The following is a 17,532-nucleotide window of genomic DNA, read 5'->3' as shown; positions in this document are numbered from 1 at the left end:
GTGTCGTGCTTGTACCATCTGCGCCCACCTTCGCGTGGGACTATCGGTGATGTTTCGATCGGGACGTGGGTTGCGAAAGGATCGCCAAATTAAGCCGTTAAGCTAATGAGCCTGATGTGTTCAAGTGACGGCCATTACGCTTAATTAGAGTTTTAATTTGGCGGTTCCGTCACAGCTGGTATCAGAGCCGAAATACACCGAGGGTGGTACAGGCGTGACTAAATTTCGAGTTTTTCTAAAAATATAAAAATGGGTTTTGTGCGTAGGGCGAGCATGCATCTCATTTTTGTAAGGTTTTTGGGGTTTTTCCGTGGGAATTGGTGGGGGTGTGAGTCTACGATCCTAAGGACCTTTGTAGATGACGTACGGATCGAGAGGGTTGGTAGGGGGGCGTGAAAGGTTGCGAGAGTATCGTCGGCCGGACCGGAGGCACTGTCGCGAGGCATGTTCAGCGGACAGTCCGGTTAGGACCCGCGGACGGTCCGCCGGACCTTGAGAAAAATTTACCAGAGCCGGGTGGAACTGAATCTGGTTGACAGTGCGCACGCCGGACGGTCCGCAGACTCTCCGCGGACAGTCCGGTCAACTAGGATTTTGGGAAGCGGACGGTCCGCCCATGTACTGCGGACGGTCCGCCGTACTAATTTCGGCTGGACCAGGGCAGCTCGGTCAGACCAATTGGTGGCGCCGATCGATCGCCTGGCCCCGCCTGCTAGTATCCTTCAGAATTGTTTTGAAGCCCTACATTCTGCATTGTGCCATGACTTGCAAGGATTAGTTGCTATCGGTTTTGTCTTGATTTACCATGGATGATGGAACTAACCTCGTCATGGTTGAATGCAGAATGGGAGAACCACCGAACCCTCCTGAGTTGGCCCAGGCCATTGCGGCCATGCTCACTGGGCGCGATGAGCAGACGGCACTCCTCCGTGAGCTCGTGGCGCAGGGCAGAGCGCCGCAGCCTGGACATCACCACCAACCGCCTGCTCCTGGATATCCAGAGTTTCTGGCTACTCAACCACCGCTCTTCCATAAAGCGGATGAACCGCTGGAGGCAGACAGCTGGCTTCGGACTATCGAGTCCAAATTCACCCTGCACCAGTACAATGATGGGGACAAGGCAGGATTTGCCGCTCAGCAGCTTAGGGGCCCAGCACGCACATGGTGGGATAATCATGTGACAATGTTCCCCGCGGACACTCGTTTCACTTGGGAACAGTTCAAGGAAGCCTTCAGAGCGCATCATATTCCTGCAGGGGTTATTCGCAGGAAGCTCACCGAGTTCTTGGCCCTGAAGCAGGGCAATAACAGTGTACTACAGTACTCCCAAGCATTCAACACTCTCTCACAGTATGCTGGGTACCATGTGGACACTGACGAGAAGAAGCAGGCCTGTTTCAGGCAGGGGCTCAGTACCAAGCTCCAGGATCGCATGGCGATGGTCAGGTTCGACAGTTTCAGTGAGCTAGTCAACGGGGCTATCATACAGGAGGACGCCCACCTAGCTCACAAGGCAGAAAAGAAGAGAAAGGCGCTGGCAGCGGGATCCTCAAGCAGTGCCCCTCAGAGGTTTCGCTTGGTGCAGTCGGGCCCGCAGCGAGCCCCCTTTCAGCACCAGCCACAGCAGCAGTGGGGATACAGGCCCCCTCAGTACACTCAGCCACAGGGGATGGTCAGGCCTCCTGCTCCTCAGCAGAATGAGCAGAAGGTCTGGGTGCAGCAGCCGGGGGTGCGCCCCAATCTGTTTCCGTGCTACAACTGCGGGCAGCCGGGTCACTTTGCACGGAATTGCCCAATGCCACCCAAGCAAGGCCAGCAGTCGAGCCAGCAGGGTCAGAAGCAGCAAGTGGCCCACTTCAAGCCGGGGCAAGTGCACTACACCACCCTCGAGGGTATTCCTGAGGGAGCTCCAGTGATGGCGGGTACGTTCTCAGTAAATGAACAACCCGTTACAGTATTATTTGATTCAGGGGCGTCTCATACCTTTATTAGCAAGGGGTGTATTGTTAGACTGGGATTAAAAATTGAAAGCATGCCCAAGCCATACCACATTCATTCGCCTGGGGGAAAGTTAATCACCAATCAGTTTGTTAAGCAAGTACCCCTACAGTTGCAAGGAAAAATTTTCCCTATGGCCCTGATAATGTTACCAACCCAAAGGATAGATATTATATTGGGTATGAACTGGATGGAGGGTCAGGGAGTTACTCTGGACACGACCTCACAATCCGTGCACATCAACTCCTCTATTCATGGTAGTATGACTTTGAATTTGAGGGATCCAGCGTCTTTGACTCATGCGGTGCACCACGCTGAGGGCAAGAAGCTAGAGGACATACCAGTGGTGTGTGAATATCCGGACGTCTTTCCGGATGATTTGCCTGGAATGCCACCGGACCGTGATGTGGAATTTGCCATTGAATTGCAACCGGGTACGGCACCGATATCTAGGAGACCTTACCGGATGCCACCCAATGAGCTAGCAGAGCTAAAGAAGCAATTGCAGGAATTGCTTGATAAGGGCTACATCCGTCCTAGCAAGTCACCCTGGGGCTGTCCTGCACTCTTTGTGAAAAAGAAGGATGAAAGCCTCAGGTTGTGTGTGGACTACAGACTTCTAAATGCTGTCACAATCAAGAATAAATATCCCCTTCCCCGGATTGATATTCTGTTTGATCAGCTATTCGGGGCCAAAGTATTTTCCAAGATTGATCTCCGCTCTGGCTATTATCAGATAAAGATTAGAGCTGAGGATATTCCCAAGACAGCTTTTTCCACCAGATACGGACTTTTTGAATATCTGGTCATGTCTTTCGGGCTAACCAATGCCCCTGCTCATTTCATGTACCTCATGAACTCGGTATTCATGCCCGAGCTAGATAAGTTTGTCGTTGTTTTCATCGACGACATTCTTATATTTTCCAAGAATGAAGAAGAGCATGCAGAGCATCTCCGCATTGTGCTTCAGCGCCTGCGGGAGCACAAGCTGTATGCCAAATTTAGCAAATGCGATTTTTGGCTCAAGGAAGTCCAGTTCTTGGGCCACATCATCTCAGACAAAGGGATTTCTGTTGATCCTAGCAAGATTCAGGATGTCCTGGATTGGCAGGCTCCTACCTCTGTTCCTGAGATTCGAAGTTTTCTTGGGCTAGCAGGATATTATCGCCGGTTTGTACCGGAGTTCTCAAAAATTGCTAGGCCCATGACCGAATTACTCAAGAAAGGAGTGAGATTTAGTTGGGGCAACAATTGTGAGCAGGCTTTCCAGACCTTGAGAAGACTTCTGACGTCTGCTCCTGTCCTGGCTCAGGCAGATATCACTCGACCATTTGATGTTTATTGTGATGCATCAGGTATGAGTTTTGGCCGCATTCTCCTTTCCGCCTTTGACTTAGCCAGGTATGATTCTGGCCTTGATGTTTGTATGTGATGCATTAGGTACGGGTCTTGGCTGCGTCCTTATGCAAGATCAGCGGGTGATAGCTTATGCTTCCAGAGCACTTAGGCGACACGAAGAGAATTATGCCACTCATGATTTGGAATTGGCAGCAGTGGTGCATGCGCTGAAGATTTGGCGTCATTATCTTCTGGGTAATCCTGTGCATATATACTCCGACCACAAGAGTCTAAAGTATATTTTTACTCAGAATGAGCTAAACTTGCGCCAGAGACGGTGGTTGGAATTGATTAAGGATTATGATCTGGAAATCCACTATCACCCGGGCAAAGCTAATGTGGTAGCAGATGCATTGAGCAAAAAGGCAAGTTGCAACTGTATCTCAGTAACCCCTATGCATGCAACTCTATGCCAAGAGATGGAGAAGTTGAATTTGGCTATAGTAGCTGAGGGTACACTTACTCATATTACCCTCACTCCAACACTGCGGGATCAAATTATTGCCGCTCAAAGAGATAATATTGGCATGGAAAGGATTAGGCAGAGGCTCATGGAAGGTGACCCTCGTGTGGCATGTTTTCAGTTAGATGGCGAGGGTGTGTTATGGTTTAAGAACCGGCTGGTGGTACCTAAGGATTTAGAACTCCGGAAACAAATTCTTGATGAGGCTCACCTCTCTAGGTATTCTATCCATCCTGGCAGCAACAAGATGTATCAGGATCTGAAACAGCGGTTTTGGTGGACAAGGATGAAGCGGGAAATTGCAAGTTATGTGTCAGAATGTGACACCTGTCGGAGGGTTAAGGCTAGCCACTTGAGATCAGCCGGCCCCTTGCAGCCATTGAGTATTCCATCCTGGAAGTGGGAAGACATTAGTATGGATTTCATCGTCGGTCTACCCAAAACTTCCAAGGGGTATGACTCGATATGGGTTATTGTAGATCGTCTCACCAAGTCGGCCCATTTTCTACCGGTAAAGACCACACATGCGGCGAAGCAATACGCTCAGCTATATATAGATCGCATTGTGAGTCTTCATGGAATTCCAAAAACAATCATTTCAGACCGGGGTGCTCAGTTCATTGCCCGGTTTTGGGAGCACTTTCATGCCGCCCTCGGCACTCGGCTCCTCCGCAGCTCGGCTTATCATCCCCAGACTGACGGTCAGACAGAGAGAATAAACCAAATATTAGAGGACATGCTTAGAGCTTGCGTGCTCACCTACAGTCAGAAATGGGATGAGTGCTTGCCATTGGCCGAGTTTGCTTATAACAACAGTTATCAAGAAAGCATCAAGATGGCTCCATTTGCGGCCTTATATGGACGGAAATGCAGAACGCCTTTGAATTGGTCAGAAGCGGGGGGGGAGAACTTTCTTTGGGCCCGATATGGTGAATGAAGCAGAAGAGCAGGTTCGGGTCATTCAGGAAAATTTGAAGATTGCCCAATCCCGACAAAAGAGTTATGCGGACAAGAAGCGTCAATCCACCCTGTTTCTAGTGGGGGATCATGTCTATCTGCGGGTATCTCCAATGAAAGGGGTTCAACGGTTCGGGGTGAAAGGAAAGCTCGCACCTCGTTATGTTGGGCCTTTTCTTATTGTTGAGCAATGTGGGCCACTGGCATACCGTTTGGAGCTTCCTGCCCACTTATCCGCGGTTCATAATATATTCCACGTATCTCAGCTCAGGAAATGCCTCTGTGTTCCAGAGAAGGTGCTTGACATTGAGAAACTACAAGTGGAACCCGATCTTGTCTATCCCGAATACCCAATCAAAATCGTTGATCACAAAACCAGGGTCACTCGGAATCAAACCAGTGTTTTCTATAAAGTGCAATGGAGCAACCACTCCGAGCGGGAAGCTACTTGGGAGACGGAGGAATTTGTTCAGGCTAAATGTCCGGAATTGCTACAAGTCTATCAAGGTACACACCAATTTATAACTCTCCCTTTAGCTATTCCTTAAATCTCGGGGCGAGATTTCTTTTAGGGGGTAGGATTGTAACAACCACCACGCGGATAGTCCGCGAGGTGACGGCGGACAGTCCGCGAGGCGTCGCCCAGATATTTATCTGGATGGGCTTGGGACCCACTCGTCAATCCTCTCTTCTTCCTCTTCTCTTGCAGAGCCGAGCGGAGCTCGAGCTCCCGCGCCATCGTCGCCCCTTGCTTCGATCTCCCTCCTCCGTCCACCAGACCTCGATTCCTCGCGCAGGAACCTTCCTCGTCACCTCCTCCACCTTCCCAAACCCCTAAACCGGCTTATCCCCGGCCGGAATCTTTCCACCACCGCCGGACACCATTGGGGGTGCTTGAAGCTTGCTCCACCGCCGATCCGCCTCTCCGGTCGTCCTCCACTCGAACCGACCGCGGGAATGGATTCGTGGTGAGTCCCTTATGCTTCACAGCCTTTTTCCCCTTCCATGACGTGTCGCCGGCGCCGGAGCACGGCCTCCGCCGTCGCCGCCGCCCTTGCTGCCGCCTAGGGCGAAGGTCAGAAATTAGTTATCGCGGACGGTCCGCCTGGGAGGCGCGGACGGTCCGCCGGTCAGGTTAGTTTTTGTCCAGAGACGATGTTGCCTCTGGTTGTTTTTGCAAGGTTGACTGCGGACAGTCCGCTATAGGGGAGCGGACGGTCCGTCGTTGAGGCTTGAATTTGTTCCAGAGACGATGTCGTCTCTGGGGGTTCGCAAGGGTGAACTGCGGACGGTCCGCCACTTGGGCGCGGACGGTCCGCAGTAGAGTCTAGGAAATTGTCCAGAGACGTTTTCGTCTCTGGTGGGTTGAGTACTTGAACTGCGGACGGTCCGCCAGGGGTGGCCGGACAGTCCGCAGGTAAAATGGGAAAAAGTTCCAGAGACGTTGTTGCCTCTGCTGGGTTGGTAGGATAGTGCGGCGGACAGTCCGCCACTCGGGCGCGGACAGTCCGCAGGGTATTTCAGTTAAAGTAAACTAGTTATATTCTTGGGCTGCACTCATTTAATTCATATGCATACGTGTAGCATCCGCATCTGAGGGAGCCGTCTTTGAGGTGATCGCGGCACCACAAGAGCAAACGACGCAAGCCCAAGAGGAGAGGTGTGAGCACCCGGCCCAAGGCCCGTCTGGCCCCAGTGTTGAGCAGCAGGCGCAAGGCAAGCCCCGGTGCACATCCTAGTATTTTAAATTAAGACACCTATGTATGTTTCTACTACTTGTGCATTGAGTTCAGGAATTGTTTGGAACCCTAGTTGCATGATTCATAGGATTCCCGGAGTTATACTAGCATGTATAGGACGATAGTTGTGCTAAGCTTAATGTTACCGGTAGAAGACGAGTGGTCTCCTGCACTCGCGAGATGTAGGATGTTAGGAGTCGAGTAATTTCCGGTTACTCGCGAGATACGTTATTATCTTTATATAATTCAGTATGTGAGATTGGTTTCGAAACGAACATGGAAATGTGAGACCGGGCGGGGATGATGGATAGGTATGGCAGCAGGACAGGGTTCCTGGGTGTCTTAGCCCCGTCTGTGTCGATTAAGGACCGGTGGATGTGGCAGTGCTGATCGGGGATTGAACTGTACTAACCGCATGCCGGGAGTAGGAGGTAGTCGAAACCGGTAAGCCGAGTACTGCCTTGCTTCGAAAGTACAGGAACCCGCACCCAACTCCTGGGGCGAGTCGAGTAGTCGCGGAGAATTGGGATGCATGTGTTTACTTTTGGTGGTCTCACGTTGAGCTCGGCTGACCATATGTCGTTGGGCTGGTTCCTGTAGTTCGAGGCGGGGAGGGGAATGGTTGGTATGTATAGTCCGACGGGGCAAATACGTGCCGTGTTGGTTAGGTCCACCTTGCAAGGTTAAATCAGATCGATTCGCCGTGTCTCGCGGTTATGAGGGCCTTGGTCTCTTTGTCACACCGTAGCAAAAATGTAAAATGTGAGTTAGGTATGTTTATATAAAATATGGAGCCATTGTTTTATTTTGCTTGCATCACCATGATTTCTATAGTAGGTCTTTGCAAATATTAGATAAGAGTTAGTTTATATAGAATCTGAGGCTAAAATAATGAAAGTAAGGAATTACTTTAGTTGCCTGTTTTATGCAAAAGAACCACCAGCCAAAAGCCTTGCATGTCTAGCTATGTGGGCTAAGTTATACCCACTGGTCGGGTAAGCCTTGCTGAGTATTAGAATACTCAGGGTTTGTTGCCAACATTATTTCAGGAAACACAGACACAGACTTCTGTCCCTGCTGCGCCAAGTTCATCCGCCGGGATGCAGAGGGATGGGTGGTCGTGGAGCCGGACGTTTAGTTATGGATCTCTCTATGGCTCACTTTTGGTAGCTGTAGGCCCCGTTCCTCTAGACGAACCAGGATTTCAGTATTGAAAAGTTTGTGAATTATGTATTTATTCAAACTTGGTTTGTAAAACTTAAAGTCAAGTTCTATGTATATTTGTTGTATATTCAAATATGTGTCGTGCTTGTACCATCTGCGCCCACCTTCGCGTGGGACTATCGGTGATGTTTCGATCGGGACGTGGGTTGCGAAAGGATCGCCAAATTAAACCGTTAAGCTAATGAGCCTGATGTGTTCAAGTGACGGCCATTACGCTTAATTAGAGTTTTAATTTGGCGGTTCCGTCACAGTTCATATTACCAAGAAAAAGAACATTTACAGGAACAAATGAATCCTCCAAGACAGTGTTATTTACAGTAACCGTGTGTACTAGTATCCAAATTCCAAGAGAGCTAGCTAGCGAGCTCATCGAATCGACAAAACGAAGCGAGAAACGGACGAAATACACCGTGGATCAACCTACGTGACGATCAGCCGCCTCCGGCACGGGCATGCGATTGGCCATGGCGGGCGGGGCGGAAGCCTGCTCTGAAGTGATTGCTGCTGGCTGGCAGCTGCAGCTGGTGGAAGCGCAGCCGGCCAGGGTCGAAGCTGGTCAGGCCACGCGGGTGGTGACGCGGAGGGCGTGCTGCGGCGGCGGCGGGAGCAGCGGCGGCGGCACGAAGGGGAGGCTCCGCAGCATGAGGAAGCGCATCCGGCGCGGGAAGGGCGCGTCGGCGAGCAGCTGCTCCAGCACCCGGGCCACGAGCGCCGTGTACTCCTCGAGCAGCTCCGCCACGATCGCCACCAGGATCATGGCCGCACACGGGAGGGAGCCTGCTTCCACTGACTGTCGCCTGCTGGGGATCGGATGGGACGCTGTTGGACTCGATCGGAGCTCTGGATGTGGACTTGCCTCGTCCGACCGGCGACCACCGAGGCTTTAAAAGGGGTCGGGGGTTTCGTGCTCTCTGGAGAAGTGGGGACGAGAGGGGAGATAGGTCGGGTGGAGCCGCCTGGCCGCGGTGGCGTGGACTCGCCGCGCGTGTCGCGTCGCGTCCGGTGGGCAGCCGCGCGCTGGTTTTGGATGTGACCCGGTGGCGGCGGTTGCGGCGCGCTGCTGGTATCCGCTGGAACTGGAAGCCGCCGAGGGAAGAAAGGAAACGGTTGGGCTGGCCTTCGCGCGCCGGCCCGTGGTTTGGTTAACCCGGGTGTTGCTGTTGCGGCGTGGGCGCGCGTGCGTCACCGCGAACTTATCCGATCGACCGGCTCGGCGGGCTCGGGCTGGGGTCGCGCTCGCGCGAGCGGGGCCCCAATGTTCGCTTTTGTTCTTGTTCAGCTGAACTATTGGCGAAGCTCATTCGTTCACTCGGTCATCTTTGCCTGCAGATTGGGGCCTTTGGGGGCGAGGCGCATCTTGAAGTTCCTTTTGAAAGAGATATTGCGCTAAGAGGGGCGAGGTCTGAACGGATTACCGCTGTTTTTTTAATGGAATTGATTGGTTAGCGATGCGGACCTCTGAATGTCAGACAGAGAAAAAAAGAAATAAAAAAATGGAACCCATCTTTTATGCCTTCACGTTTGGCCCATGAGGGAAATTGGGCTTATGGGTCGTTTGGAGCAAACAGGGCTACGTGCTGCGATGTCCATTCATTCCATCTCTAATTGTCTCCACGGCCCAGGGGCACATGCGTTGGGCCGCACTTACTTTATCTCGGCACCGCGTGCTCTCTCCTGCGCTACTACTTGCGCGGAAAATGTCATAGCTTAATGAGAGGTCAAGTTGACAAATACCTTAACCTCATATATTGTGATGAGTGATTGTCGTGATTACTTGGAGGTTTTGGCGTGTTAGCTTGATTTTGGTTTGTGTTTGTGTCAGGCTAACCGCTGTGTGTGCGTTTTGTTTATGTTCTTGTGTTTTCTTTTTCAGTGTCCGTGTGGAGCGTTAGGTGTTGACGGGTGGTCAATACGTGGAGTGGACTAACCATGGTGTAGTTGCGACTCTGTGGAGATTGCGCCGTATGCTTGGTCTTTGGTTGCAGGTACACGGGCGTCAAGTGTCGACGGAGAGTTGCCGTGGAGGTGCTATGGCCGATGGACCGTGCGGTGGACGGCGGTGAAGGGCAGCCGGGACCGGAGCTCGGACCGGGCGGCAGCTGTGGCGTCCACTCCTAGATCGAGGGCGCAAGCGGCGACGGAAGGCAGGTTTCTTGGTTTGCACCACAAAACCAAGCAGGCGGACGGCAGTTGAAGACGCCAAGTCGTGGAGGCACGGGCGTCGGTCTCGGGACTGACGGAGGCGACGGGCGTCAACGGCGTCTAGGGCCTCGCTGCGGGCGAGAAGGTGACGGGCGTCAGGCGGCGTCTAGGGCCGTCAGAAGGCCGAAGCGGGAACGGCGTCTAGGGCCACGGCGTGGAGGCGGGAATCTTCCCGCGCGAGGAGTTTTGGCGGTTTTCTCAAAACCGGTCATCTACCCGGGTTTCACGGACCTTCCAAAAACTGTGGACCAGATCTTCATCAAGATAGCGGCATCGTGGAGAAGACTTCGTTGTGAAGAAAGAACCTCAGCCGTCAGATGAGATCATGTACAGGGGGAATCTGCAGACCAACCGGTCTGACCGGTCCCTGGCACCGGTCTGACCGGTCTAACCAACCGGTCTAAACGGTCCATGGAACCGGTCTGACCGGTCTCCGCGGGTATAAATACCCCTTCACTTGTATTAGGTTAGTTGCGGCTTTTGTATTCTGTTCGTGGACTGCTTGTTCCTCCAGGCCGCCGCCCCTGTGTCTCTCTCCCCCCGTTCTTCTCTTTAGAGTAAGATTTGATTATGGATTTGTGAGACTTTGTATTGGATTCGATTGGGAAAGGAGGCCCCATCCTCCTTGTGCCCTCTGGGCTTTTGAATCAATCCAATCCCGTCGTTTTTGTGCCCTTTTGTGATGGATTTTGGTTTCATTTTTGGTGCACACAATTGTGATGGTTCTACGAGCTCTTTGTTGTGATTCCCTTGCTTCTAGCTCTAACCCAAACCCTCTGGAATCGAGAACTCTTTCGAATTGGATTTCTTGAGTTCTTGAGAAATCCCCATCCCTTTTGATCTCATCCCGAAATTCTCGTGTTATGATGATCTTTAGGACGAGATCTCTTGGAGATATGTTCACGGGGTAGGGGCGAAGCTATCCCCCAAGTTTCATCGAATTTCGTGGTCGTTTGGTCAAGATTCACCATTTGTATCCAAGTTTTCGGGGTTTTCTGGGTGCCACCGGTCAGACCGGTAGGCAAGACCGGTCAGACCGGTCTGCTCGCCTTTGGACAGACAAGACCGGTCAGACCGGTCCAGTGCACCGGTCAGACCGGTCCAGGCAGAGAGGTCTGCTGTTTTCCTGATTCGCTTCCAATTTGCTTCGTGGTTTTCGCTCGCACGTTCGAGGCCTTTTGTGTTGGTTTAGCTTTTCCATAGCTATTCCAAACTTTGGTCAGAACGCTTGAGGGCTTGGGTGATTTTCGGGATATAGGCCGACGGTTTGAATTTCGAAAGAAATTTTGATCGGCTCCCATTCACCCCCCCTCTGGTCGCCGGCTTCGGTCCCTCAATTGGTATCAGAGCCTGGTTGAGGTTTTCAGTACCTTAACCGATTCGAAAACCACTTGGCGACATTTGTGGGAGTTTTGTCTTTGGGTTTTTTGTTTTGAGCCTTGGTTGCGCTAACCCTAACCATGCCTTTACGTTTGCACCAAGCTCTTCTCTTTGTGCATCCTTCTCTTCAGGTTTGAGTGGTGAAGTGATGGCTTCGGGAGATGACCAAAAGATGAGGAGTGAGCTTGAAATGGAGCTGAAGACTGAGGAGGAGTTGAGTGCGAAGGAGCAAGAGATGGCCTTGCTGACGCTCTTGTTTGAGAAGCAACAAGAACCAAAAGAACTCAAGGACAAGCTTCTCAAGATGAGCCGAAGCCATCTTGCTCAAGGTATACTTAGCATGTTCACTCGTCTTTGTGCGCATGATGAGCATAGTGATGAGCTCATAAGAAAGATCGATAGACTTGAGGATTCTATTGCATCTTCTTCATGTGACTCTTGTGAATGTTTGTATGACGATCTTGTTGAGTCTCATGAGCTTTGTGATGCTTTACATAGAAAAGTTGGGAAGTTAAGAGATTCTTGCTCTACGCTTAGATGTGGGCTTGTTTATTGGAAATCTCGTGCTTTAGCTCCATGCCTTGATTGTGTAGCCTTGCATAGGAAAAATGATGAACTGTGCTCCTTGCTTGCTTGTGCTAGATTTGAACATGAGCTTTTAGAGAAGAACCTTACCTCTAGCTTAGACCAATTAGAACATGCTAAGGCTTTGATTGTTGCCTCACATGTTGATCTTGATGTTGCTAGAGATGAGATTGCTTTGTTGCATTCCGTAGCTTCCTTGCCAGATGATGTTGATGATCATGCCATGCTTGATAAGAATGATTTGGATATGTTGCTTGCATGTGACTTTGAGCATGATCATTTGCACAATAATTTCTTGTCTAGCCTTGATACTATTGAAAATGCTAAGGCTTTGCTTGATGTCTTGCATGATAATCATGATGCTACTAGACATGAGGTTTCTTTGGTGCATTCTATTGCCTCTCTACCATGTGTTTGTTGCAATTCTTTGAATGCTAAGTTTGATGAGCTTAAGTTTGTCCACAACACTTGTGTAGCTGATCTTGAGCATGCTAGGGCTGAGATTGATGAGATGAGATGTAGGCCCAGCTGTTGCTCTTTTGCTGATGTTGCTTGCCAGACCTCTTGTGCTTCAGATTCTTTGCATGATGTTGATGCCTCTTCTGGTGTTATTTTTTGCACATCGTGTTTTGATTTGAAAGTTGAGGTTATGGCTTTGGAGATCTTGCGCGATGATATGAGCGCTGAGTTGGTTGCGCACAAGGATATGAGTGCCAACCTTGAGAAGGAAGTTGACCTCTTGCATACCACTTATGCCGAGTGCATCGAAAAGGAAATGGAGAACTTGAGAAATGCTCCGTGTGGTACTTGTGATTGGCTCAAATATCAAAATGAGGTTTTGGTCACAACATGCAAGGGTCTTTGTGCTAAGTTCCTTGGTTCTCACACTTCTCTCCACTCTGTTGCTGGCTTTTCTTCCCCTTTGCCACCAGAGTTAGATACTCATGTTGAGAGTGAATCCATGGACAAGAGCACTTGTGGTGTGGCTAAGGATAGCTCTTCCATAGCTAGTCCTAAGCTGTGTGTTGAGTCGGGTGATGTCCAAGGGAATTCACATGGCAATGGTGCTACTTCCATATTCGGACTCAGATTCCCAAACCAAAATTCAAGTGCACTTTTTGCAAGAATGATGGACATACATTCGATTTCTGCTTCCGTCGTGTCAAACATGAGCGAAGAGTTCAAGCTAAGGCTTTTAGGAAGTCTCGTGGCCTTTCCCATGGCACGAGCATTCCTAGTGCAGGCACTAAGTTTCAGGCTAGTGCTCCTTGTGCTAAGTCCCAAGGGATCTCTCACTTGTCTGAGAATGGTGTGCCTCCCTCTAGGCCTTTGTACCATTGCACTTTTTGTGAGAGAGATGGGCATCAAGATAGCTTTTGCTATAGGCGTGCCAAATGCATCCGCCGTGCTCGGGCTTCTAGGCCGTTGGATGTTCATTGCCCTTCTCATGGCATGAACACTTGTGAGCCTTCTGAGAAGCAGTGTGCTAGCTCTAGTGAGGTAAGCCAGGGTACGTGTGTGGGTAAGTTTCAAAAGACCTTGGATGGTCATTGTCTCTTTTCCAGTGGTGACTCTCGTTTTCCTCGAGTTTCTCCCGTGAGACATAACTCCAAGGATGTTTCAAAAACTATTTTGAACCCGCATTTGCATCATGCTAATCCTCGCATTATTATCCATGCTTCTCGTGATCATGTGGTCAAGTCTTGGGTTCCCAAGTACATGCTTGCTAACCCTTCGGGATCCAAGACTCGGGCTTCTTCTTCCTCTCTTTTGTAGGCGAGAGGACGCGGATGGAGAACATGTGCTCCACAGTTCTTGATCCTTTGCAAGGTAGATCAAGACAAGATGGTTCTCCATGCCGGCTGGTGACCCTATGGATCTTTGTATCATTTGTATATACATGAGCTTTTACTCCCTTGTTCTTTGTGTTTTATTTTGCATGTGCCCTGTCTAGTCCCCTCCCCTTTTTTCTAGACTTGTGCTCTGCTTTATTTGTTTTGATATCATATGTGGTCCCTCTAGGATTGTTCTAGGGGTATCTTTTGTCTTGGTATCCACCTAGATTTTCTATTGGTATCTCTATGCTTGGATAGCCTGACTAACGCCTAACCATATGCTTGAGCTTGTTTTCTCTTGGTACTTGGCTTCTTCTTGTTGGTGTCTAGCTTTGTCTTGTGCTAGGTCCCAGTCTGTTGAGGGGGAGCTCTATCCCAAGTTGATGACCGTGATCCGGAGTTACTGCGCCGGCTGCAGGCTCTGGCCCCTTATGCTTCGACTACCTCAGCTCAGGAGGACGATCCAGTACCACTACTTCCACTTCGATCGTTCACCTCTACAAGAACCTGTTTGAGCAGAAGGTGGACCGGCTGAGGACGCAGGGGAGGTGACCTCGAGCTTGCTATGCTCTAGGTCCAGCGGGATCTTCATCGAGGTATGTAAGTGTTTGACTTGTATGATTTCTTCCCAGGGTAGACTTGTGGTTTTGTGATTGTTACCTTCTCATGGTACTCAGTTGGATCCATTTTGGTCTAGTACTGTGTGTCTTTGAGCCTATGTACTTGTTGAGTGCTTCATTTGCTTAGCTTTTGGCTTGTCTTTGTCCTTCTCTTAGTTTTAGCTTGGTTAGTTGTATTGTGCATATGCATTGTACATGTTTGCATTTTGCATTGCTTCACTGCACTGGCATTCTTGTATACACTGTTGTGATCTTCTAGTGCTTGCCAGTGTAGTTTCTTAGACTTGATCATGTATAGCTTGCTCCACAGTATATGTCAAATCATCTGAGTTAAGCTATTTTGATTTGAAAATATGAAAACATGGTCACCCTGTCTTGGCTACTAGCATGATAGGATGTATTGATGTGCTTTGCTATCTTATTCATGCTAGTGTGGCTTGTAATCTTTGACATGAGCTAAATTTGTTTAAAATATGTCTGAAATGGAATGAAAAGATCCAGGTGGGATTGCTTGTCACACTGATCGAGCTTTCGGGATGGCTCACATAGCACTAGTGCGAACCCGGGCAAGGCTGTGCATGACTGAAGCGAGTGCCTTAAGCTTCTGACTGCCTTTGGCATAGGCTTGGCCTCGTTGCTAAGTAAAGCATGACAAGCTTTCAACCCCTGGCAAAATCACTTGCTTGATAAGTTTTGATAAGCAGAATTAATTCATGATAAAATATAATGGCTGCTTTGGATCACCTTGTATGAGTTCGACTAGCACTGCATTCTTTCTCCTACTTGCTGTTGCTAGATCATGGGTGATGCTTTTATATTTTGCTGAACTGGACTTGCTAGCTCTAGACTTGATTGATATATCATGTTGAGCTAGATTCAGTTCCTGTTTATGAAGCACACATGCCTGTCACTCGATGATCATATCTTTGTATGCCTGAATGTTTCACGTACACCCTCTGCACAGCATTCATTGCATAGCATGCTTTGAGGGGGAGTAGGCATTCAGGTTGAGCATTTATCCAGGGGGAGTTGACAGTTTGAGTGCTGCACTCATGGGGAGTTGTAAATATTGTGAGAGGTTAAGCATTTTGGGGGAGTTTGAGCTTTTGCATGCTCTTGCATCGGTTGTGTTGAGCCTTTGCCTCTTTCTGGAGGAACCGGTGCTTTGCATTGCATGACTGTGTTGAGCCCTGCCTCTTTCTTGAGGGGTCATGCTTTGTTGATCGGTTGCGTAGAGCCGTTGCCCATGTCTTTGGGGACCAATTTTTTGCTTTGGTTTGTCTCATTCCGTGTGATCCTTCTTGACTTTTCGTTGGCTTTTGATCATGTGGATGAGATTTTCGGGTTCTTGCACTTCAAACCATTTCTTTGTGCTTGATTCAAGTCAAGTCACTCATCAAAGGGGAGAAATGTTCCAAACCAAGTCAATAACTACCTTGGTTTGCTTGGTGATGAGTGATTGACAACACTTGTCGAAATTGGTTTGAGAGCCTTGCTTCTCGGGTCTTACGAAGATGTCCTTTGACTCCTTGGCGGCGTTGAGCTATGATAATTTTCTTTGGGAGCCAAGCAGTTTTTCTATGGAGTCTTCTAGATCCTTGCTCATGTTGAGTGGCTCTGTTCTTGGCTTTTATCTGGCTTTATCTGGCTTTTGGGCACTCGCTTGGGTTGTTCTTGCTTTCATGTCATCTTTTCGACAATGCACTCATCAAGGAGGAGATTGAGAGGTCAAGTTGACAAATACCTTGACCTCATATATTGTGATGAGTGATTGTCGTGATGACTTGGAGGTTTTGGCGTGTTAGCTTGATTTTGGCTTGTGTTTGTGTCAGGCTAACCGCTGTGTGTGCGTTTTGTTTATGTTCTTGTGTTTCCTTTTTCAGTGCCCGTGTGGAGCGTTAGGTGTTGACGGGTGGTCAACACGTGGAGTGGACTAACCGTGGTGTAGTCGCAACTCTGTGGAGATTGCGCCGTGTGCTTGGTCTTTGGTTGCAGGCACACGGGCGTCATGTGTCGACGGAGAGCTGCCGTGGAGGTGCTGTGGCCGATGGACCGTGCGGTGGACGGCGGTGAAGGGCAGCCGGGACTGGAGCTCGGACCGGGCGACAGCTGTGGCGTCCACTCGTGGATCGAGGGCGCAAGCGGCGACAGAAGGCAGGTTTCTTGGTTTGCGCCATCAAAACCAAGCAGGCGGACGGCGGTTGAAGACGCCAAGTTGTGGAGGCACGTGCGTCGGTCTCGGGACTGACGGAGGCGACGGGCGTCGACGGCGTCTAGGGCCTCGCTGCGGGCGAGGAGGTGACGGGCGTCGGGCGGCGTGTAGGTCTGTCAGAAGGCCGAGGCGGGAACGGCGTCTAGGGCCACGGCGTGGAGGCGGGAATCTTCCCGCGCGAGGAGTTTTGGCGGTTTTCTCAAAACCGGCCATCTACCCAGGTTTCACAGACCTTACAAAACCGTGGACCAGATCTTCATCAAGATGGCGGCATCGTGGAGAAGACTTCGTTGCGAAGAAAGAACCTCAGCCGTCAGATGAGATCGTGTACAGGGGGAATCTGCAGACCAACCGGTCTGACCGGTCCCTGGCACCGGTCTCACCGGTCTAACCAACCGGTCTGACCGGTCCATGGAACCGGTCTGACCGGTCTCCGCGGGTATAAATACTCCTTCACTTGTATTAGGTTAGTTGCGGCTTTTGTATTCTGTTCGTGGACTGCTTGTTCCTCCAGGCCGCCGCCCCTGTGTCTCTCTCCCCCGTTCTTCTCTTTAGAGTAAGATTTGATTATGGATTTGTGAGACTTTGTATTGGATTCGATTGGGAAAGGAGGCCACATCCTCCTTGTGCCCTCTGGGCTTTTGAATCAATCCAATCCCGTCGTTTTTGTGCCATTTTGTGATGGATTTTGGTTTCATTTTTGGTGCACACGATTGTGATGGTTCTACGAGCTCTTTGTTGTGATTCCCTTGCTTCTAGCTCTAACCCAAACCCTCTGGAATCGAGAACTCTTTCGAATTGGATTTCTTGAGTTCTTGAGAAATCCCCATCCCTTTTGATCTCATCCCGAAATTCTCGTGTTATGATGATCTTTAGGACGAGATCTCTTGGAGATATGTTCACAGGGTAGGAGCGAAGC

At 50.1% G+C, this 17,532-nt stretch overlaps 1 protein-coding gene across 1 annotated transcript; it reads right to left on the bottom strand.

Annotated features, from left to right (window-relative positions):
- Positions 1 to 8,068: 8,068 nt before the first annotated feature.
- LOC120641557 lies at positions 8,069 to 8,765 on the bottom strand. The gene is given in 2 exon segments (XM_039917722.1): positions 8,069 to 8,410; positions 8,413 to 8,765. Coding segments are annotated over 2 exon segments (324 nt in total). The 5' UTR covers positions 8,537 to 8,765; the 3' UTR covers positions 8,069 to 8,210.
- Between the last annotated feature and the right edge of the window lie 8,767 nt (positions 8,766 to 17,532).

This window comes from Panicum virgatum, chromosome 7K (assembly GCF_016808335.1).
Source record: "Panicum virgatum strain AP13 chromosome 7K, P.virgatum_v5, whole genome shotgun sequence".
NCBI lineage: Eukaryota > Viridiplantae > Streptophyta > Magnoliopsida > Poales > Poaceae > Panicum > Panicum virgatum.
Note: the sequence above shows the minus strand (reverse complement) of the source record. Positions and strands in the feature narration are given on the sequence as shown.